Source organism: Rhinopithecus bieti, unplaced genomic scaffold (genome assembly GCF_001698545.2).
Source record: "Rhinopithecus bieti isolate Rb0 unplaced genomic scaffold, ASM169854v2 scaffold_16834, whole genome shotgun sequence".
NCBI lineage: Eukaryota > Metazoa > Chordata > Mammalia > Primates > Cercopithecidae > Rhinopithecus > Rhinopithecus bieti.
In genome coordinates this window covers 1,257,600-1,277,089 of record NW_016809297.1, presented here as the reverse complement: position 1 = coordinate 1,277,089, position 19,490 = coordinate 1,257,600, and the positions used below count along the sequence as shown (strand labels likewise).

At 37.5% G+C, this 19,490-nt stretch overlaps 1 protein-coding gene across 3 annotated transcripts in view; it reads left to right on the top strand.

Moving 5' to 3' along the window:
* Nucleotides 1-17,376, top strand: part of BZW2 (basic leucine zipper and W2 domains 2) — a 60,577-nt gene extending 43,201 nt beyond the window's left edge. For all 3 annotated transcript variants that reach the window (XM_017889068.1, XM_017889067.1, XM_017889066.1), the window contains exons 7-12: nt 633-742; nt 5,613-5,783; nt 7,701-7,847; nt 8,872-9,010; nt 15,285-15,407; nt 16,915-17,376. In XM_017889068.1, the coding sequence (XP_017744557.1) occupies nt 633-742; nt 5,613-5,783; nt 7,701-7,847; nt 8,872-9,010; nt 15,285-15,407; nt 16,915-16,943 (719 nt within the window). In that variant the 3' untranslated portion in view covers nt 16,944-17,376. The remainder of the gene's footprint in view (nt 1-632; nt 743-5,612; nt 5,784-7,700; nt 7,848-8,871; nt 9,011-15,284; nt 15,408-16,914) is intronic.
* The last annotated feature ends 2,114 nt before the right edge of the window (nt 17,377-19,490 follow it).

Genomic DNA, 19,490 nt, shown 5'->3' with positions numbered 1-19,490 from the left:
GAAGATTGCAGTGAGCTGATGTCGTGCCACTGCACTCCAGCCTGGGCAACAGAGTGAGACTCCATCCCCCAAAAAATAAAAATAGAAATAAATAAATAAATAAAACGCTTTTATAAAAAGTAAAACTAAGGTAAATGATGTATGTTCATCTATTCATAGCAGTACTTATTATATCTATCACTATCAGTGTTCTTGTACTGGCATCCTTTATTAGCAAATTACTTGATAAAGGTGACATTACAGTTTTGTGTCTCCTAATTTTCTTGTGCCTCAGGATCACTGTTATAAACATGAAATACATATGAACCAGAGGGTGAAATAAAGGCAATAACACCAAAGATACTGGGTGTTAAATATGGTTTTGACCAAGGTAAAATAACTTACAGTTAGACCAGGTTGGATTCAAAGAGTCCAAATTTGAAAAACATTTTAATTTATTTTCCTTTTCCTGAAAATGTTCTATTTTGCGTAATGAGAAGAGGAGAATTTGCCTAGAGGTCTATTGCCTTTTCCTTTGTACCAAATTTAGTCTTTTAGTTATTTACCCATTTCAGGACACCTGGGTGCTTTGCACACCATCACAATTGGTTTTGCTCATAAAAGGAATGAAATTCTCTTTTGTTTTTGAACAGGCATTGCGGCCTCATTTGCTGTCAAGCTTTTCAAAGCATGGATGGCAGAAAAAGATGCCAACTCTGTTACCTCGTCTTTGAGAAAAGCCAACTTAGACAAGAGGCTGCTTGTAAGTGTTTTCTGGTTAAAGGGTTGTATGTACGATGCCTTTCTTGGAGCTTAAGCAATGCCTGCAATGTAGTATATGAGTAATATCCCTGGATCTATGTTGACTTGGAGCACTGTTCCTTTTATTTCTGTGTAATTGTCAGTAGAAACTGATTTCATTTTAATCTTTATTTTGTCACCAAATGGCACAATAAAATTAAAGAATTGTGAGGAATATAGACTTCCAAATTTGTAAGTTTGTTGACGTAGTATTAACATTTATCAGAATTAAGGCTTTCTTTTATAGCCATAACTTTTTTTTTTTTTTTGAGACAGAGTCTGGCTCTATCACCCAGGCTGGAGTGCAGTGGCACAATCTCGCTCACTGCAACCTCTGCCTCCTGGGTTCAAATGATTCTCCTGCCTCAGTCTCCTGAGTAGGTGGGATTACAGGTGCTCTCCACCACACCCAGCGAATTTGGGGATTTTTTTAGTAGAGACAGGGTTTCACCATGTTGGCCAGGTTAGTCTCAAACTCCTGACCTCAAGTGATCCGCCCACCTCAGCCTCCCAAAGTGCTGGGATTACAGGCATGAGCCACCGCACCCAGCCTATAGTCATAACCTTCTAGACATTTTAAGGTTTTAATATGATAAAAATTTCATCAATCTCACTTAATCAAATACTTGTGATCTCTATCTTGAGTAGCAGTCAGACTGTGCTCATCTCAAATGTGTGTTAAATAGTTTGCTAAAAAAATAAAAGTTTAAACAAGATTTCCTTGCTGTTGCAGAAAGTAAACAAGTTAATTGTGTCACAGTTGCTTGATTATATTTTTATTTCTCCATCTTTGTGTTTTTCTAAGAAAATCCAGAAAATGTTTTGTTCTTATAATTTCTTTTTTTTTTTGCCACGCAATATCTCATTTTATTATTATTTTCTATGTGCTCCCTACAATTTCTTTCTTCTTGATGCAGCAGCTGTGAAATGCCAAGATTTCTCCAGGTGGAATTGCTTTTAGAGTTCTAGGATAAAGTGTAAAAATAAGACACATCCCTGCCATCTTCTTTTCACCTGGCCTTTTCTCTGTTGTTCCAGTTGTTCCAGTGTGTTTCAGTGTGCAAGGGTCCAATCCCATGAGATAATTCTAAGACTATCTCTCTTCCTCAAGGACACATGAAAGTAATTTTAAATGTAAATACTTGCAATTTAAATCACTTAAGAATACTTTGTTTCTTGAAGTTTACCTTAAATAGATTTGTGTGTTTCAAGTTTTTACATTATGGTAAAAGTCTAGGTTCTAGCTCATAATAATTGTCATTCCTCATATGTTTACTGAATGCCTACCCTGTGCTGGGCACGGTACGACAAGCTGCAGAGCCAGTAGAGAACAGGATAGAAAAGTTGCCTGCCCTTGTGAAACCTACTTTCTAGTGGACTTAGGGCAAATCCCTATAAACAGAAGCAAAAGTCATGGAAGCTAAGTGAATAGGTTGCTGAGGAAGGTGGAGGTTCATACAAAGGGAACATATTTCTTGTCCATGAGGCTGTGGGTTGTCTATAGGTTAGCTCTATCTTGGCTAAGCCTGACTTAGTTCCACATGCTTTTTCATTCGGACACAGGCTGAGGGAGCAGCTCCCATCTGGCCCATTCTGTCTTCACGGCAGAGTACCAGAACACAGAGACTGAACTGAACCTCTCAGGTATCTTAAAAACTCACCTATGGATGCTGCCATGCCTGGCAATAGACTGGGAAAATCCAGTCCACTAATAGGCTGCTTCTCCACCTCTGCAGATAGACATAGCAAGGAGGGGGTTCTCTTAATACTCTTGAAGTAGAGGAGGTGGATGATTGGGAAAAAAGATACAAGCTATCCGGTTATTTCTTAAAGCAGTAATTTTCTTAAAGATATTCACAACTATAGCCCAGTTAGCTTAATTAGGTGGCTTCATTTACAAAATTCATTTTCTTTTTGGAAATACATGCCATCTAGCTGTTTTTACTAGGTTTGTTTGTGTTTGTGTGTATACATGGAACATAGGTGGCGGTTTCTGCGAGAAACACATAAACTGGGTGAGAACAGGGTAGTTACCTATGCACTATGCCTGCTGATATTTGTTGAATCAATAAGAGAATGAGGAACTAGTGAGTCAGTTCCACTCTTTAGGAGGAAATTTTATTTCATGAACATATACAACAAAATTCTCTTTAACTCTGAACTACTACATTTTAGGAAAATTAGTGTATTACCAAACTTTAGCTATCACCCACTATTATAATACAGAAGAAAGAACAATTTATAGCAACTCAGAGAGGAGAGGGAATGGGAAAAAACAACCCTTATTATTCACAAAGCAAGTGGTGATTAAGAAATTAAAGATATTGCTCTCTTCCTTTATTTATTCAATAAGTATGTATTGATTATATTATATGCTGGAAACTTCCAAGAGCTGGGGAGATTGAAAGGAACCAAACGAACAGACCCTTTCCTTCATGAAGCTTATATTCTATTTCAGGAGAGTGGGCCATAAACTAAAACCCATAAAACATGTATTATAATAAAGGTAAAAATTAAGTAGGGGCCCAGTGTGGTGGCTCACACCTGTAATCCCAGCACCTTAGGAGGCAGAGGCAGGTGGATCACTTGAAATCAGGAATTCAAGACCAGCCTGACCAACATGGTGAAACCTTATCTCTACTGAAAATACAAAAAATTAGTTGGGCGTGATGGTGCACACCTGTAATCCCAGTTCCTCCGGAGGCTGAGGCAGGAGAATTGCTTGAACCCGGGAGGTGGAGGTTGCAGTGAGCTAAGATCACGCCACTTCACTCCAGCCTGGATGACAGAGCAAGACTCCATCTCAAAACAAAATTAAGTAGGAAAGAGTTAAAGAGCTTCCAAATGTGGGCTGTGATTTTCAGTGGTGGAAAGCTCTCTGTGATAAGATGACATTTGTGTAAAGACTTGAGGGAGGTGTGGAGCGAACTGTTCAAGTATCTCCACATAGAGCATTCCAGGCAAAGGGAATGGGGAATGGGAAGGCCCACGCTGGGGACAGCAAGGGGAGAGCAGGTAAGAGCGAAAGTTTGGATAAGCTCAGAGAAATAGCAAGGCCCGTATCATCTAGGGCTTTGGCTTGTATTCCAAATGAGATAGAAAGCTTTCGGAAATTCTCTGCAGAATGGTGTGTAATGTGATTTTGAGTCTCAACAGGATCACTCTTGCTGTCACTTTGGGAATAGACTCAGGAGCGAGAGCAAAAGCAGGGAGACCTTAATCTAGGGATGAGATGATAGAGATTTGTACCACGGTAGGGTTTCTCTAAAAAATACAAACCATGTTCCAAGTCAAAAAATGACACGGTATGATTTAGACTGGCTTCCCCTCAACTTAATCTGAATAATAATTTTCAATGTATTCTATACTATTCATAAGAATTTGGAATGTAGTTCATAAGTGATATGTATGAGTGATATGAACATAACTTTAAATCAAACTTTGCAGTCACACTCTTCCTAAATAGAATATTGAGTGCTAACACAGAGTAATGGAGTAAGTATTGACTTTGGGGCACACAGCTCTGTTCTTAAATATTTTTGGCGGCATAAATTGGGTCAAGCTGCTTAACCTTGTTGAAACTTAGTTTATTGTCTAGAAAAAATGTCTGCTTTACACAGTTGCTATGAGGAAAGTGCCAGTACATTTTGATTCATAGAAGAAACTCAATAAAAATACATTAGTTCCCTGCCCTGGAGATTTGGAAGATGTGGAGTGGTAGAGGAAATATCAGTGATGCAGTTTCAGTGTGGTATAAAATGTTTGCTTTATTATGAATGCATGTTTGATAGCTGCTCCCACCAGCTCTCTTCTGACATTTTGAAACATATGACTCAACAGGGGAAATTAATAGGATGATAGAACATTGAAATTTGAATCCTGACATAGGAGCCCTCCAGCTGTGTTCCTATAGGTGGTGGCAAACCCATTACAGATCTACTGAGGCTTTTCCTGGAACCACATAGCCATTGGCCATATGTTTGCAAATCTAACCAATACAAAAGCCTGGATATATTTTTTAGACCCTGCAGCAGTCTGAAAAATGTGAGAGCTTTGAAAATCATCTTAATTTCATAGATGGGTGTTGAACTCACCCAGGATTAGATCATGACTAAGTGTTACTGAGATTCTGCCAAACTGTGTAGGGTAAAATGGAAATGAGGTGAAAATATGAGAGCAGCTATGGTATATTGCTCTTTTTGAAAATTTCCATCAGAATTATGTAATAAACTAGAATTGGTATGGTAGGTGTCTTAGACCTTTTTTATTACTTACAACAGAACACCTGAAACTGGGTTATTTATACAGACAAGGAACTTATTTCTTACAGTTATGGAGTCCCATATCAAGGGGTTGCATCTGGTGAGAGCCTTCTTGCTGGTGGGGACTCTGCAGTGTCCCACGAAGGCTCAGAGTATCACATGGCGAGGGGGCTGAGTGTACTAGCTCAGGTCTCCCCTCCTCTTTTAAAGCCACCAGGTCCACTCCCAACACAACCTATTAATCCATGAATGGATTAATCCATTCATGAGGACAGAGCCCTTATAATCCAGTAACTCTTTAAAAGCCTCACCTCTCAATACTGCCACAGTAGGGTCCAAGTTTATCTCAATTGCTTACCTTTTTTTCTTTTTCTTTGTGAAACTGCCTAATTTCAGAAGATGTTTAGCTCAGTCGCTCAACAAATAGACCAGCGATTTGTTGTTTTGTAAAACAGTCTTATTCTTTTCTTCCAAATATAAGATATTCTAAGTGAAATGAAGATTTTGTCCTTTATGCTTGCCGAAATTTGAATGGCTTTGTGTATAACAGTCTCCCTTTTTCTCTTTCAGGAACTCTTTCCAGTTAACAGACAGAGTGTGGATCATTTTGCTAAATACTTCACTGACGCAGGTCTTAAGGAGCTTTCTGACTTCCTCCGAGTCCAGCAGTCCCTGGGCACCAGGAAGGAACTGCAGAAGGAGCTCCAGGAGCGTCTTTCTCAGGAATGCCCGATCAAGGAGGTGGGAGAACACGGGCAGACATCACTGCAATATACATGAATGAGAGGAATTACATGGGCTGTGTAGCAAAGGCTTTCCTAAAAAAGTCTGCCCTATGCTTATTGCTGTAAATTTATCCACTATTCCTACCACTTAAATTAACTCAGCTTCAAAGTATAGATTTAGAATCCTCCATTTTTGTTAACACTCTAGGATGGTCCAGAAATTAATAGTGATTTCCACACAAATGACATTTTACCAGGCTGCTATGATTTTCAAAATATTTCATCTGTCAAACAGATTTGACTATCCACTATCAGTATAGCCCATTATATGGTAGTTTTTAAATTTTGTTGCAGATTATCTAACCTGATTAAGCATTTGTCTAGTGTTTGGAATTAACACTGGATTTTTTGTTCATCACTCTGTATGAATATGTAGGCTTTTTATTTGAAAAAAGCTTGAATTCCTATCATGGGAAAAGACTAGTTGGATGTGTAACTTGTTTAATCCCACTCACACTTGAAATAGCTGTGTTTCCCTATAATGTAAAAGCTATCTTTTTTATAATATGCATATACATAGTTCGTATATACATGCTATAGTTCACAAAGCTATGACTATATCTTTTTACTTTTAATGTATCTGGAGAAAACTTTCTATTTGAAGTTTTAAATCTTTCACACAACAATCTAAAAATTAATATAAAGCATCCTTTCTTTTTTTCCACCTGCTCCAAAATGCCTGACCTGCACCTCCTTCCATGCTCCAAGCCCTGCATGGCACCTCACATGGTTGAAGGCTGGAGAATGTAGGACTGATACTATCCAGCAGGTGGAGGTGTTGGAATGACAAATATTCTTAAGTCTGATGATATTAAGGATAGCAGTATGTTTAGTCAGATTTCTCCAAGCAAGAATTTGTACATGATTTTCCATGGGGAAAAGAAGGAAACATAAAAAGCCTTGTGATGCTTGTAGATGCCAGGATGTCACACTTTCATGTGGCTTCCTCCAGCCAGCACAGGGACTGGGACTGCCCAGCTCCTTCGGCTTTCAAAGGCTACTCAGGTCACTGCTGGCATTTCTGCACGCCAGGCCAGAAGTAAAGAAAGCAATGTGTTTCTACTAAACAAGAAAAGGGAGGAGAAAAAGGTTTTACTACTACTCACAAACTAGTATGCTGGAGATATAATGATGACTTTTAATCACTTCTGAGGCCCAAACCTCTATTTATTATTTTATTTTAAAAGGAAAAAGCCTTTCAAATAAATTTGATATAAAATACATTGTTAGCCAAGCCTATATTCCATACTGTCAGGGTTGAGTATAAATTTGCATATTTATACATAATTCAAAGGGGAAAATAAGTTACTGAATACTGCTGAATTGATGTATATGAAATCTAAAACTTGCCTTTGCACTTTACAATTTATTTACAAATTAACTTTTCGCTGAGATGGGGCATAACTATCATCAAAAGTAATGATTGAAGAATAAATTGTGGAGAATGGACCTGTACAAACCCAAGATGGTATTCATCAAGAGGTTTTAAAGTTTAGGGATGGAGATAAAAAGTTCACAACTCTATTGCCTTCTTTAAATCTCCAAAAAGTCAAACTGGCCCAAGTATCCCTACTCTACTAGACTCAAAGGGGTTTCTCTATGAGGAAACAAAAATCCTCTCTTACTCCACATTATCCAGCAGCTCCTGACCAGAGCTAAGCCTATTAATTTTGGTACTAAAAATAAGTCTGCTTGAGAACAAATCATTGTATTTTTTCTCCCTCTTCCAGTCTGAGAATGCAGACAAGGAAAGGAGAAGCCAAGCAGATTGTTTCTTAGCTGCCCCAGAACGTTGACTCACTGGGCAGCTAGCGGGGAGGAGGGAGCTCTCCATCTGCCTGTTACTTTCTGACCCCATTTCCATGAAATGTAGGTGGTGCTTTATGTCAAAGAAGAAATGAAGAGGAATGATCTTCCAGAAACAGCAGTGATTGGTCTTCTGTGGACCTGTATAATGAACGCCGTTGAGTGGAACAAGAAGGAAGAACTTGTTGCAGAGCAGGCTCTGAAGCACCTGAAGGTAACAGCCCTTAGCAAGGAACTGACCCAGCCAATGGCAAACTGCAGCTTTTTTTTTTTTTTTTTTTTTTTTTTTTTTTTTATTGAGACAGAGTCTCATTCTGTTGCCTCGGCTAGAGTGCAGTGGCACAATCTGGGCTCACTGCAACTTTGAACTCCTGGACTCAAGTCATCCTCCCTCCTCAGCCTCCCAGCTAGCTGGGACTACAGGTGCTTGCCACCACATCTGGCTAATTTCTTCATTTTTTGGTAGAGATGTTGTTTTGCTGTGTTGCCCAGGCTGGTCCTGAAATCCTGCATTTAAGCTATCCTCCTGCCTCGGCCTCGCTAAGTGTTGGGATTGCAGGCATGAGCCACCGCCCCTGGCCCAAATTTGTCTTAATTGAGAGTATGACAAATGGGTTCCAACTACAATTACCCCAGACTCAGACTAAACATATACTTTCTAATTTTTTTCAAGTTTGCACCCACCATTCATGAGAACATAGCAGTGAATAAACTGTCCATGTTACTTTGATCAGGGAAGGCCCTTTAGAAGAGATAAGTATTGAATTGAGTAAGTCTCAGAAAAACAATGGCTGTGCATCAGTGTCAGAAAGTCAAGGATATTTCTAAATGAATGCTTTTTATCCCAGCAGCTCATCAAGATTCTTTCTCTGTACCCACTAAGAGTCCAAATATGAGAATCTGCCTATATTAAAGATAATTGCTATGCCTGCTATGTCTAAGAGATATTGTGAAAATGCAGTCATATCCTCTACAATATCCACTGTATTACTGGACTGTGGCTCTGCCATTGAGAAAGTGTGAATCTTCTTCCCAGTTCCCTCACAGGTCTGCCATACTGCTTTGTTCCTACTGTTCTGTTCCCCTCACCCTGTTGGACACAATATGATGATAACAAGGTATTAATCCTAAAGTCAGTCTTTTCTAAGCAACCCTCCAGGTTATTTTTATGGTTCCAGCAGTGTCAGCTGTGTACCTCCCACGCAAGTGATGGCTTTTACTCTCCACTTCTGTTCTAGCAATATGCTCCCCTGCTAGCCGTGTTCAGCTCCCAAGGCCAGTCAGAGCTGATCCTCCTCCAGAAGGTTCAGGAATACTGCTACGACAACATCCATTTCATGAAAGCCTTTCAGAAGATTGTGGTTCTCTTTTATAAAGGTATCCATCCATGTGCCACTGCTGTGCTTCTGTGTTTTGCTGAAGCTCTTTGAGGGGCAGAGCAGGGAATGAGGCAGAGGTCGTCGTGGGGCTCTGTTTAGAGATGGACAGCAAGATGCTAATTTGTGGAAGTTTTATTGAGGCAACCATACCACGTAGAGAGAGGAGGCATACACGCCACATATGCGTTGGCTTGGAAACCCTGCTTAGGCCCCTGAGCACTTCTCATTGGTAGATGAACTGGTCATTGTTTCTTGGGGATGGTGGAAAATAAATGTAATTATATAAAATTGAGCCTGTTTTTGAATTGTAAGGATTAGCTCTAATAACAATGATTATCAAAACGCTATATATATTATGTTTAGACCCTTTTAGGTACCATAAATCTGACTTTAAAATTACTAAAGTAATTAGCCTTTTTGCTTTGTATTTTAGTTACTTGGCCCAGCCATTCTTCTATTTTCCAAGGGAATGGCTATTTTTAGGTTTTCACATTTACTGTCTTTTCATTGTATTTATAAGGATTAGGTTGCCATGACAACTGGCACTAAAAAATGAATGCTAAAGGTTTTAACTGATCCCAATCTGTATACCTACAGCATACAAAAATGTCCTAGGCTATTTTTTGGGCCTAAATTTATATAGTTTTGTGAGGGAGAAAAAGGAACACTTAAGAAATGATACATTTTGAACATTATAACATGTTTACGTTATTATATTGATAAATAACATGATATCAGAAAAGTTAATACCAGCCAAATGTTTATTTTCTCTTTAATGTGTTCCTAAATTTGTCTATTTTGAATTATATCTTGGGAATTTGGAAAATAAAAGTTTTACATAAATAATAGCTCTTTTAAAAATGCTTAATAGCATTTCACAATGAATTTTAATTGGCCACATAGATTCTTCAAATGAATGAATCTTGTCCACAAGTGTTTGGGTGATATTTTACTTTTTCAGAGCACAAAGTATTCAGCAACAATTATAATAGTCAGTAGGAAAATACAATGGCCATCCATTGCCACTTGGGGTTCAGTAATTGGTGTTTTCTCCAACCAAATCTGAGTTGGGTCTTCTTGGATTTAGTCATAAGATAGCAGTGCCCTAAAACTAGGCCCCACCCAATGATACCCAAAGTGATCCACCCATCAGAACCAAACCTGCAAGCCGTGTTACCAACTCATAGATGGTACCCAGCAGCCAAGAATGAGAAGTGGGGCCCAACCTTCCGTGGCCACAGCTGGCTCCATTTGTAAAACTGGCAGAGAGACTTATGGAACAGGTTTCACTGTTTTGAGGGTGGTAAATTTTTTCCACTACAGAAAACCAAACTGTTCATAAACTAGTTACCTGAACATAGTTTGCTTTCTTGTCATTTAAAAGATAACTCAACCAGTGTTTCTCACCAAATTTTTTTTTTTTAACTGAGACATCATTGTTTGAGTCTCATCTTCAGGAGCACTCTATCTTATTATTGCAATGAAATCACAAAGAATCAGCAAACCCCTTGTTATGGGAAATGGCATCTAGGTGGCATATGAACTATTAAAATCCTACAGATTTCTCATTTTAACCACTAATGCCAACCTCCTTTTCCTTTAGACTTCTTATAACAACTACTGACAGGTAGTAAAACTGGCTACTTTGAGATTTTTCTCATTCATCAGCCCCAGATGCTAAGGGTCAGTATGACCTGAAATTATAAAACAACTCAAGAAGTAAGCACTGGGAAGTAAAAAGAAGAGGCATGAACTCTTAGCCTCATTGATTAACTAGGTAATCAGCGTTTAAATAACCTAAAATTCGTTAGGTCTGTGGCAAGTATGACCTGGCCCCAGGGAACACAGAAAGGGTGAGTGTCAACATCAATTTTAATTCTGCCTTAGTTATTTTTGGAAATGAAATTGGGAAACTTTTAAAAGTGGAAACCTAAAATACATCACTGAACTAACATTTTAAATACCATTTTCTAGGTAATTTTGTAATTTTCCACAAAATGATATATATAGTCTGTTTTACTAAGTGAAATAATTCCATGTTTTCTCTTGAGAACATGGAATCCCTGAGGAATGATTGTTCCATACCATTTTAAAAGCATTACTGTGTTAACTATGTTTACCATCTTGTCTCTGTTTTGCCAGATTTTTACTTTCACCTTATTTTGTCCACCAAACACTTGTGCACCAGGAGACATGTATTTGATTTGTTTCTGTAAAGATCTGATGCTCTCATTCTGTGTTTTATATGCCTAGAAAGACTTAATAAACAGTGAGTGTTAAAGCACTCCTTTCCCAATATGCCTAAGAATTACCCAGAGAGCTTGTTATAAAACACAGCTCCCCCAGAGATTCTGATTCAGTAGGGCCTGGATTGGGCCTGAGAATTTTCATTTTAGCAAGTTTCCAAAGTGATGCTCTGACTGTTGTACCAGGACCACTGGTGTAAAGTATATAGAATTCAAGAAGCAACAGATGCTATGAACTCCAGTAACATGTTCAAGATTATACTTACCTTTAATTTCATGTACATATCCACATCTTACAAATACGGAATAGTGTCTTCTCTGCTGCTTTTACCAAGTTTCTGTAGATTCCTTTAGTTTGTCATAAGGAACACAGTTTTTGAAATGTGGTTTTTAAAATGTAATGGAAACCGTTGCTCCTTTTAATTTTCATTTTCTCTCTCTGTTACACACACAGCACACACAAACACATACATGGACATACACACACACAGCTCCCCTTTCCCAACATGTCCAGAACTTGAGGATAACAGAAACTTGGGCATATGATTAGCCATGGCAAATCTAATTACTTAATTGAATATCATTATTGAAAGATATATAAATCTTTTATATAAATAACAGTGGAATAAAAGCAAATAAACTAAATAATACTAGTCAGCAAAGAAAAAAGTGGTGATAGATCATTTTGCAAAGATTCTCTTTCTGTATTATAATCTAGATTTGTATATTTCAGGCAGTAAGAAAGAGTAAATCCATTGCTAACTTTCAAGCGTCACATTATTGACTTTTAAAAATAATTTTCTCTTTTTTCCCTAAAGATAAGTCCCATAGACTCAGCATGGTCTAAAATGTATAAAACTACCTTGTCAAGTACTGTTATTATCTCTGTCATGGGTTTTCTTGTTTGCAGAAGTTTTTTAGGTTAAATTCTATCCTGCATGCAAATTTTTCTAAAAGGAGTTTTTTATTCTAGTTCTAAAAAAGGGTGAGTGCCCTTCTCAGCATATATTCCCAGCATTCTTAGGGTAAATTATTTTTGACTTGTGTCCCTATGTGACATTCCTAATAAAAAAATTCTGAATTTCAAGAGTTTCAAGTGACATAGTTTTAGACTAACTTTCTAAATAACTAACATGCTCTAAAATTTAGCAGTTCTCAAGCCACTTTTACAATATTGTCTCTTTGATCTTCATGAATACATTAGAACTCTACAAATTGAGAAATGTTTATTTTTTTCTCATCAAGTTAACAAATTTATTCCTTATACATGTGTTGAACGGATACTATGGGGCAGGTGTTTCATTAAATGCTGGAAATGAGATGAACAAAATATAGTGCCTGACTTCCTGAATTTCAGGATGTAGAAGAAAACAAAGAATTATAGTCACCATGTCAATTGCTGAAATAAGCCTCACACAGAGGGTGTCGGAAGGGATAGGACCACAGAGGAAGGGCACCTAACTTGTTAAAGCTAATTTGGAGGGGGAGAAGTGAAGGCTCTCGAGGTGCATGCATCTCACCAAACATTGTGAAGAAGTTGGCTAGATAGAAGGGGAAACATATATTCCAGTCTCTGTGTGCCATCATACAATGTCTTCCTTTCTTACTGTCTTTTACTGTCTATATTTCTAAGAGGCATTTATGGAATATCCCACCAAACATGACTTCTCAGTTTTAATTAACTCTTTTCCCCACTTTATCCTTAGTGAGGGAAAAAATTGTCTGATTCTTTATCCCTCAAGGAGTTCCTTCCTTTTCAGACCTTTCCTTTCACTAAATAGAAGTTGAATTTCTTCTTGCACTCTTTGATGTTAATGCTTTGCCTCTGTGGTGTTCCAGGTAGATACTTCAGTAGCTTTTAGTTAATAATTTTCCAGTGCTAGAAGTTTGATCTTTCAGCAAGTAGTTATTACTAAACTGGGTTCTTCTAAGAACTCAACATTGCACCATTAATGTGTAGACTCCTCTTATTTTAAATTCTCCTTCCTATTCTTAACATTAAATATTCTCAATTAATGGCAATTTAAGAATATCAAGGCACAAGATTTGCAGTAAACAATGCATTTGATAGGTTTTGCCTATCATTTAGTGTGCTTTTCACAAGCACTGACATCAACAAGCATTTCAGTAGTTGCATGGTTTCTTTCAGCCTCTGTGGGGCAATAAAACATAGGAATGAGCTCTCAAGCTTCCAAAGGAAAGCTCAGACAAATAGTATCACTAAACTGCACTCTACATCAGCTTTCCAACCTGTACTTTGTATCATCCTCAGTTCATTAAGGTGTGGAGAAAAAAATCAATTCTCCTTTCCATGTTTGTCACAGTTTAAAATTATACTGTTTGTTTAGAACATTAATAATGATAGTTCAGTAGTGCATGAATATAATTTATAAACTCAAAAATATACATACGTTGGGTGTATATGCCCAAAATTATCCTACAGACAGGAAGACATGATCCAGTTTGATAATTACTGATCTAATCACAAGCATCTTAAAGACAAATTACAAATTATATAAAAGGGACTTTTAAAATCTCTGTTAATGTTCTTTAAAAGTCTCTGCAAGGCAGTCTTGCATAATAACAGGTCACTTCCTTGGGACACAACTGCCTGCTCCTCAACTGTATGACAGTTAGGCTCTGATGGCTAGTAGAAATTTCTTTTATCTCAGTGGAGAGCTGGAAACAAAAAGCTAAAATTATTAGAAGCTAAGAGTAATTCTATAGGACCCCTGAGTGTAGCTCTTGCATCCAGTCTCTATAAGTAAATTCAGACTTCTTGCTTCCTTTGCAAAATGTAGTGTTTTTAGTGATAATAATAAACAAGTTTAAAAAAAAAAAAACTTTATTTTCATAAACAAATCATGTTCATTTTAGTCAGGTCAGTCTCTTCAATTTAATCCAAGAACATTTTCCAAGAGCCAATAATTCTTTAAAATAAAAAAGCCAATGTTTTGTTATGAAAATATCAGTGATATTTTAAATGAAAACACTATTAAATTGTTTCTGTCATTTTCATAAGTTGAAATTACATTTTAACTGAAAATATATCATTCGAGTAATTTATTAACATTTTATGGCTTTATCAGTATTTGTACTGAATTGAGCACATCTCAGGGACAATAATAAATGCTTTGTACCTGTTTTCTATCTCGTTTCCCACTACAGATTCCCACACAACAACCCATTAGGACATTAGAACATTGGGAGAATATGTACACTTATTTTTATATTCTCATTCTTAACATTAAATACTCTCAATTAATGATATCTTGAGAATATCAAGGCACATTTGTGGAATTTAGAGTTTTAGACAAAAGATAGTTAACATTTTTTTGTTGTTGTCAGAAACCTGTAGGAAACTAGCTAATGTGTCTGTTTTCTCTTAATGTAGTAGAGGAAAAATATTACTCTTGTAATTTGATATACTGTGGGAAAATAAGTCGTGATTTAGTGATGGAGAAAGTGTAGAACTTCAGTTTATGTATGTATTACTCCCACAACCCAGAAGTTCCTTTTTATATCTAATTGCTAACATCATTATTGCATACTATCTACATTTTTTTCCTTTGCTATTTTTCTCCTAAAAAAGAAAATCCCAATCCCCTTAAAAGACACTGGTGATTTGAGGTTGCTCTTTAATCAAGATATGGTTGAACTTGGCAGGACACAGAATGTTCTAAAATGCTGGAATTGCGGATTCATTTGCCAAATTACAAAATAATTCTATTTCCTACCAGCAAATTAGCACTGTGAGAGATTTCCAAGTCCTAGTAGTGAGCTATAGGCTTGCATTATATCATGCCTAAGAAGATGTGTATCATCATCATCACTACTTAAGCCTTTAGTAAGCTATCAAAATAGGGCACTGTGCTACGTGAAAATCAACTTGGTTCCTCTCTTCTGATAAGTAACAGAATGCTTTATATTAAAAACGATTGCTTTCTATTAAACTGTAAGACATGAAGTTGTGAAACATGACATTTGTATGACATTTGTATTGAAATCTTTGATTTCAAATTGCAGCTGATGTTCTGAGCGAAGAAGCAATACTGAAATGGTATAAGGAAGCACATGTTGCTAAAGGCAAAAGTGTTTTTCTTGACCAGATGAAGAAATTTGTTGAGTGGTTACAAAATGCAGAAGAAGGTATGATTCTGTTTAAAAACTTTGATAACCTTTAAACACTGTCTCATCATATGTCAAAATATTTACCACAGATTTTACTTGCTTTCCTAAAACTAAAATTCTTAAGTTATCTTTTGTATCAAACATTTTGCCGACATCTTAGCTTTCCTTTCTGAAATCACGGCGGTAAAATCTCTACATGTAAAACAAAGAACGAAATGAAATGCTTAAATTATCCACTCTGATGGAGGACAGTAAGGAAGAAATGATCAGTAGATGTGAAAGGAGAAAAATACATTTAACTTAATCACACATTATGGAATTCTATAGATTTTTATGACACCTTTACCAATTAACTGGCAATTTTAAATAACGGAAATGTAAGATGGAAGGATAATAATGGATAAGAGTGAATTCAGGCCAGGTGTGGTGGCTCACACCTGTAATCCCAGCGCTTTGGGAAGCCGAGGAGGGCGGATCACCTGAGGTCAGGAGTTCGAGAGCAACCTGGCCAACATAGTGAAACCCTGTCTCTATTAAAAATACAAAAAAAATTAGCCAGGTATGGTGGCACACGCCTGTAGTCCCAGCTACTCGGGAGGCTGAGGCAGGAGAATCGCTTGAACCAGGAGGCGAAGGTTGCGGTGAGCCAAGATCGCGCCACTGCACTCCAGCCTGGATGACAGAGCAAGACTCCATCTCAATAAATAAATAAATAAATAGAGTGAATTCAATTAAGAATAAAAAGTTTAGGCATGACCAGTGACTCACGCCTATAATCCCAGCACTTTGGGAGGCCGAGGCAGGCGGATCACCAGGTCAGGAGAGCGAGACCATCTTGGCTAACACAATGAAACCCCGTCTCTACTAAAAATATAAAAAATTAGCCAGGCGAGGTGGCAGGCACCTGTAGTCCCAGCTACTCGGGAGGCTGAGGCCGGAGAATGGCGTGAACCTGGGAGGCAGAGTTTGCAGTGCCTGTAATTTTTTGAGACTCTGTCTCAAAAAAAAAAAAAACAAAGAATAAAAGTTTATCTTAGGTGATCCAAAGAAGAAAAGTTATATTGTTTAATTTTATATATATCTCAAATTTTATATAATATTACATAAATTATATGTATGATAATATTTGTATATAATTTTATATGTATAAATTTTTTATATAATTTTATATAATTTATGTGTATGAAATTGTTTTTATATAATTTATATGTATTTTATATACATATAATTTTATATAGATTTATATGTATAAATTTAATATATACTAGTATGTATGTCATTTATTATAAGTATTCGTATATATATGCATGTTGCATTTTTAGACAGGCAAAATTTACCTGAAAGCAGAAAAGAGCAAGAGTTTGCCATCTGCCCTCATGTGACTGTTTTACCTGATAATGGGTGCCTAGGGTAAAAGTATGCTGGCGCAATGGCAGGGTTCTGGGTTGGTGACTGTAGTAACTTATGACCTTTATTAGAGGAATCTGGGGGGAAATACCTAACTTCTTTCTTTCTTCTCTCCTAGAATCTGAATCGGAGGGTGAGGAAAATTAAATGGCTCAACAAGCACAATACCTAGGTTACCACACACCACTTTTTGATTGGGAATGCTGAACCATTTGAGAAGAGAAACTTGGCTTCTGTTTTCGCAAAGGAAAAAATATAGGATAGGCTTCTCTTGTGCAGAGGGAGAAATGGTTTTGTTTTGTTTTGTTTTTAAATGGAGCCCTGAGGCATCACCTATTATACTTGGGACTCTACCTCTCACTCACTGTATGCTAACTTAAAGCCATTCAACAAGGAGTCAAGTAGGAATCTGAAATTAAATACTCAACAGACTCCTCTTTTTTTAGCTGTATTTTTCAGGTACTGTGTGGTGCCCGCCCCACTGGTGTCTATTACAGGCCACTTTGGTAGTTGTGTATTTGCTCATGTATGTGATTTGACAAACCAGTTTTTTAAAATAAATGGCTTTTTAAAAATCTGGGCTTATATTGTCAGAGCTTTTATTTCTTTCCTGTACATGACTTCTTACACAGATGGTATTTCGGTGTTTTTTCTCTTCCCATCCACAATATTGAATGGTTATATTTCTTGTCATCTATTAAAAACTATTCTGTTCATGCCTGTAATCCCAGCACTTTGGGAGGCCAAGGCGGGCGGATCACGAGGAGGTCAGGAGATTGAGACCATCCTGGCTAACACGGTGAAACCCTGTCTCTACTAAAAATACAAAAATTAGCTGGGCGTGGTGGCGGGCGCCTGTAATCCCAGCTACTCGGGAGGCTGAGGTAGGAGAATGGTGTGAACCTGGAAGGTGGAGCTTGCAGTGAGCCGAGATCACGCCACTGCACTCCAGCCTGGGCGACAGAGCGAGACTCCGTCTCAAAAAAAAAAAAATACTATACTGTTTCTCTCATCTCATGAGTAATACATTTCAGTTATCCTCATGGCAAAGGAGAAATTAACCCCAAAATACATGCACATTGGTCTTATTAATAATACCATGGTTATATTATTAATAATTAAGCATATAAATATATGTTCCACATTGCTCATGTTTTCCTCAGCACTATTTTCTCCCCACTTAGAGGAGAGCTAAAGATTTATGTATATAGGTTTAGGTCTTTGTTTATATTTATTTATGACTAAGTTATTTTATCCTTTAAGTTATTCTTCTCTCAATAGTATTAATAACAGTACAAAACATCTGAACATTTGGGAAAACTTTATACAGAATTTTTTTTTTTAAACTATTGAAAAGCTTAAGGTACTGCCCTGGTGCTAGCATGATGGTAATCTCTTAAGAAGGAAACATTTTATCTAAGACTAGAAGCAAAAGGATGATACATTAGTAAACCTTGTACTCATTCAGATAAGCAAAAGGAAAATTGTCATTGTATCATCATCATCCTGTATCTAAAGAGGGTTTTCCGATTTCCTGTTTGTCTTCAGGAAAGAAAAATATTTTCCCTATGACTTGACCACTATTTATAACCATAAAATGATAGATCATTTTCTCTTTTTTTGAGAGGGGCTGGCGCCCTCTGTGGTCCAGGCTGAAATGCAGTGGCATGATCACAGCTCACGGCAGCCTCAACCTCCCAGGCTCAAGCAATCCTACTTCAGCCTACCAAGTAGCTGAGACTACAGGCACGTGCCAACACACCCAACTAATTTTTAAGTTTTTTGTAGTAATGAGGTTTCACCATGTTGCCCAGGCTGATCTTGAACTCCCGAGCTCAAGCAACCTGCCCACTTCAGCCTCCCAAAGTGCTAGGATTACAGGTGTGAGCCACTGTATTGGACCAGTCTTCCCATCTTTTAAATATTAAACATTTGATAAATGTCTTTCTGCATAGTTAGAGCACTGTCAAGTTCTCTGTCCCAGCTATAGACAAAGTAGTATCTGTTTAAATAGATATGTTTTTATTTTGTTTTGTTTTTTTGAGACGGAGTCTCGCTCTGTTGCCCAGGCTGGAATGCAGTGGTGTGATACCGGTTCACTGCAACCTCCACCTCCTGGGTTCAAGTGATTATCCTGCCTCAGCCTCCCTTTGAAAAATCATCTATATGTGAGAATGCTATTTTCATTGCACAAGAAATAATGACAGGACAACTGTGGTCAAGAAGAAATTCATAGAATAAAGAGCTTATGTCACCTTGGAGTGCTTAGCGTAGCCCTGGAGGTAACATACGTATTCTTTCCTAAAATTGACCTACTAGATAATGTCCCTTTTTCATATCCTGATTTTCCTTCACGGTTGCCTTCCTCCTATTTTATAAAAGAAAATACTAATGCATCCATTCCAATATGGTACACTGCCCCAAGGATGACAGGCAGATGGCACTAAACAAAGGGACAGTTGTAGAATGTGTGGCTCTTTTAGGCTAGTCCCTTGAGAGAAAAGCTGGAAACTGATGGGAGAGGTGGCTGATTTCTAACAGGCCATCAATTCGTGGCAAGTCTCCATTCTCTGTCTACTCTTCCATCTATCTTTTTTTTCTTTTAGAGACAGAGTCTTGCTCTGTCACCCAGGCTGTAGTGCAGTGGCACTACCTTGACTCACTGCAACCTCTGCCTGGGCTCAAGCAATTTTC